The sequence below is a fragment of the Cebus imitator genome, unplaced genomic scaffold (assembly GCF_001604975.1).
Source record: "Cebus imitator isolate Cc_AM_T3 unplaced genomic scaffold, Cebus_imitator-1.0 Scaffold282, whole genome shotgun sequence".
Classification (NCBI taxonomy): Eukaryota; Metazoa; Chordata; class Mammalia; order Primates; family Cebidae; genus Cebus; species Cebus imitator.
The window spans coordinates 451,018-455,251 of record NW_016107597.1 but is presented as its reverse complement, the minus strand read 5'-3'; the positions used below and the strand labels follow the sequence as shown (position 1 = coordinate 455,251).

The following is a 4,234-nucleotide window of genomic DNA, read 5'->3' as shown; positions in this document are numbered from 1 at the left end:
CAGGAGAAAGGAAGGAAGGTTATTTTGGGCTTTCTTTCCCATAGGGAGCAGGGTGCAGCCTTCATGCAAGGAAGCAGGGAGAGCTGGATAACAGGTCAGGATCCAGATTTGGGCATAAGGATTTATAGGGGCTGACTCAAGGAAAGAGCAGTGTAATTTGGGAAGTGCTGGGTCTGGTCCCATGTGACAGCACCGGGGCAAAATCAGCTCCCAAAGAACCCTGGAGCTAGGGGTGGATAGACCCTATGAAATGAGGCCCACAGGCATTCCCCAAATGGTGTTCAATGCTCATTTTCTCCGTTATTTATTACATCTGGATTTAGTACATTGGCCCCAGGTTCCTTCTTTTCATTGCCCAGAGACATGGTGTAGTAGTGAGAAGAGAAATGAATTAAGAGACAGAACATCTGCTTTATGCAGGAAGGAGTGGAACAGTGTGGGTTCTAAACAAATTCAGACTATGGTTCTAATTTTGACACTTATGAGCCATGTGAAGTCAGGAAAATTGCAAAGGTCTATGAGACTTGAGCTTTTTGTGAAGTGAGCTGGATAAGCCTTGCCTTGTAGGATTTCTGGGTTGTATGTAATATATGAAAACTCCTGGCGCAGTGCCTAGAATTTATTGCATATTTAATAACTAGCATTTGTTACTATTATTAGTTTGACCCAGACCCTATCAAAATCTCTGTGATTGTTTTTAAAGCAAGAGATGTCTGAAAATATGCAGCACTCTATGATACAGCATGCAAATTAACCAAAAATGCCACTTAAAAAGTAAAAATCAGTTACTTCAGAAATTTGAAGATTTCTTATTTATTGTGGATGTGGGGTAGTCTTCCCCAGTTGGATTCAATTTAAGACTCCTATAATTCATGTCAAACACTAATTCCTTCCATTCCTTCAAATACCCTTCCATCCAAATCACCCCTATTTATTTCACTTGCATCAAAAATCTAGCCCTCACGTGAGTTTGCCAAATGACACTAAAGATAACCTAATAAAAATGCCCTTTTAGGAAGAACACACACTGGGGCCTGCTGGGGTTGTTGGAGGGGCTGGGGGAGGGAACCTAGACAACGGGTCAATAGGTGCAGCAAACCACCATGGTACATGTATACCTAGTAACAAACCTGCATGTTCTGCACATGTATCCAGAAACTTAAAACAAAACAAAACAAAAAACCCAACTCCTTTTAATTTAGTGGGCTTAGTGGGCCCTGTTTCTCCCAGGCCAGAGCAAATAATGCCAGGACAATGGCTTTTGAACACATTCATTTCAGGTACTATCACCCTTGTTTCTCAGAAGGTCCCTGGAGCTGATGTGGATAAAACATAGTTTGTGCACTGCGCCCAACTGTACTGGAAAAACGACACTGGAAAAGGTTGAAAGACACCTTCCATTCCTGTCTTAGAATAATTTCTGGTTTATCAATTACTTCAGAATAACTGCCAAAAGCAGTTATTCATTCCAGGCATTAGTCTTTTAACACTGGACGTACCTTTTGAGGATCTGGCCCCTGCTCACTACTCCCACAGCCTCAACCAACCCACCACCCAGACTAACAAAATTGGCTGACACGGAAGGGTTTGCAGTTTCCCAAGGCCCCAAACCCACTTGCCTCAGGGCATTTTCACTTGACTGCTCTGATCTGGATCTTCCCACCTTCTTCCACTTGTCCTTTACTTCTTAGGGTATATCTCACCATCTTCCTTACATGACGGCTGCTCTTAACTCTAAAATTCAATGTGCGCGCTAGGGTCTTGTTTATCCTGACATTCCCAGTACCAGCACAGAGCCTTCCCTCCAGAGAACAGATGCCCAAATAATGTCTGGGAAATAAGTGAGCCAGTGTGCAAGAAGTCAGTTTTATTATGATGTGCCTTCTACATTGCTGAATAAACTAATCATATCTATTTTTTAATTTTACAGAACAGACTAAAAAATATCTATTTTTTGATTTTACAGAACAGACTAAGCATAAAGGATAGCAAGAATGTATCATCTTTTATATTTTCCACTCTATTTCTTCATTCCAACTATTTTACTGCTTTTTTAAAAAATACTTCCAAGGAAATGACTAATCTACTACTATGTTATCTTGTTGGAGATCACTAAAGAAGATGGAAATTTTCCTATTTTTTTCTATAAAGTAGTAAAACTTTATTCTAAAACTTCATGAATATCAATAAATCACTAATAATCTTGGATTCTTAAGCTACTTTAACCTTCTATTAAAAGGAGCAACATTTAAACAAATATCTAAGTTACTGAGAACACACATTATATAGTGTATTATAACGAGACACAGCCAGCTCTCCACTAGTGAAACACTGACTGTTCTCTTCAAAAACACAGTAAAGCATCTTCTTCAGCCTTCACTTGGGGCAGGCAGGGTTGCTGGACGTGGCCTTGGAACGCGCACTGGCCCTGGCGGCAGTACGGGCCCTGGCTGCAATTCTGGCTTGGGATCTCTCTTCCTCATCTTTCAAAGCCTCTTCATAATGGGCTGGGAAGGCACTGGGCACGGTATCATGGATCTTGGCCAAAAATTTTAGGACTTTCATCTTGCTGGTTTCAGCATAGGCTCGTGGACCCCACAGGAATTCATAGCTTGGAGGATCGCTGTTGGGCACTTCCCGGTACTCCAGGTACTGCTCTTCCACTAAATATTTGGTGAGGAGATTCCTGGGCTCTCCATAGATGAAGTGCTTCTCCCCGTCATATACCCCCATCATATTTAGCACCTTCCAGATTTCCTCCTCAGGGGCAGAATTCCCCTGGCTGAAGATCACAGCCAGGACGGTCATCAGCAGGCCGGTCTTGGGCAAACTTCTGTTAAGACTCACTCTTGCATCATGGCCTAATTCTAATTTGTTGACAAGGACATAGAGGCTCTTGTTAGGATCCACTTCTTTCACATCAAGGCCAAAGACCAACTCCAGATGATCAGAAGCTCTCCTCAGGATTTCAGGGAAGTGGCTCTTCTGCATCTGGACTGCATTTTTCAGCATATCTGCCTTTGTAACAGGCTCTTTGATTTGATACTTGTATAGCAGGTAATGCACCAACATAGCAACCTTCTTATCTAGAGGGCCTCCGGGCCACTGCTCAGTGGTATCCTCGGCCTCTGAGGCATTTGACCTTTCCTCAGCCTGGCTGCCATCGCCTTCATTAGATGCTGTGCATGAAGCAGCTGCAGCAGCGGTGGTGGCTAGAGCTCCCTCAGGCTCTTGCTCATTGCTGGGTGTTTCAACAGCAGATGACCTCTCAGGACTATCTTTGAAATGAGGAGATGAAGCGAGGGACCCTTCTTCCTCTGCTACAGTGACTTGAGTACCTTCCACTTCGTTGGGGTCCTCTTGAGCCTGGCGGCGTTTCTCACGGGCACGGAGCTTACTTTTCTGACCCCGAGGCATGATGACTCTGCTTACAGACAAGGAGTAGTGTGAGACAGATGCAGGTGATGAATGACCTGGAGGAAAAAGGGTGAGATAGTGTGATCCTCCAGCAGGGAGATACCATCTTGACTTTATGGAAACTGTCTCTGCAGGTTTCCTTGAGAGTGCTGTTCAAGGAACCCATGAGGCTCCTCTTCTCTGATGGGCCTTTCCCCTGAGGAATCAGTGGAAGTAACTAGACTGTACCTTTGGCTAGAGCCTGCCAGTCTTACCTGCATCTTACTGGGACTGATACAGTGACTGGCAGGTCCAGACTCTATGGAGTTTCCTTTATTCCAGGGTAGAGGATGTTTCTGGCAGGACCTGTTATTTCACTGCTTAACTGTTTTGATGCTGACTCCCTCTTCCAAAGCACTCATATCCCTGACTCCCCAGACAAGGGTGTGAAGGGGAATCTCATGTGACCACATTTTCAGGGGGACATTGTGGAATGGCAGCAATGCAGGGGTTGGGAAGACCCACTCTATCTTGAGGTAATTAGTTTTCAGTCCTCACTAAGTCTTTACTTTTGCCTCTTGGAGGGTCTAATTGCCCTCCTTTTGCTTACCTAAAACCTATCTCCTCCAAGCAAGACCTTCACATCCCTGAGACTCCTGATGAAGATATTAGGGAGCCCTCAGATTTATCTTCCCCAGGTACCCCTATCAGGAGTGACAGCACTCTTAGGGCTCTATGAATCCTCTGTTCTCCTGGAAATTCAGGTTCCTCTTAATGACTCCTCACCTTGACAGCCTCATACCTTCCCCTCTGGGGACTTGAGGCCTATACCAATCAG

At 44.4% G+C, this 4,234-nt stretch overlaps 1 protein-coding gene across 1 annotated transcript; it reads right to left on the bottom strand.

Moving 5' to 3' along the window:
• Positions 1–2,376: 2,376 nt before the first annotated feature.
• LOC108284714 (melanoma-associated antigen B10-like) lies at positions 2,377–3,417 on the bottom strand. Its single transcript, XM_017501610.2, has one exon. The coding sequence runs from the start codon at positions 3,415–3,417 to the stop codon at positions 2,377–2,379; it is 1,041 nt and encodes a 346-aa protein (XP_017357099.1).
• Positions 3,418–4,234: the final 817 nt, after the last annotated feature.

Bases quoted from the DNA above. Each gene is read 5' to 3' on its own strand.
- LOC108284714 (XM_017501610.2), bottom strand. From the start codon at position 3,417: ATGCCTCGGGGTCAGAAAAGTAAGCTCCGTGCCCGTGAGAAACGCCGC.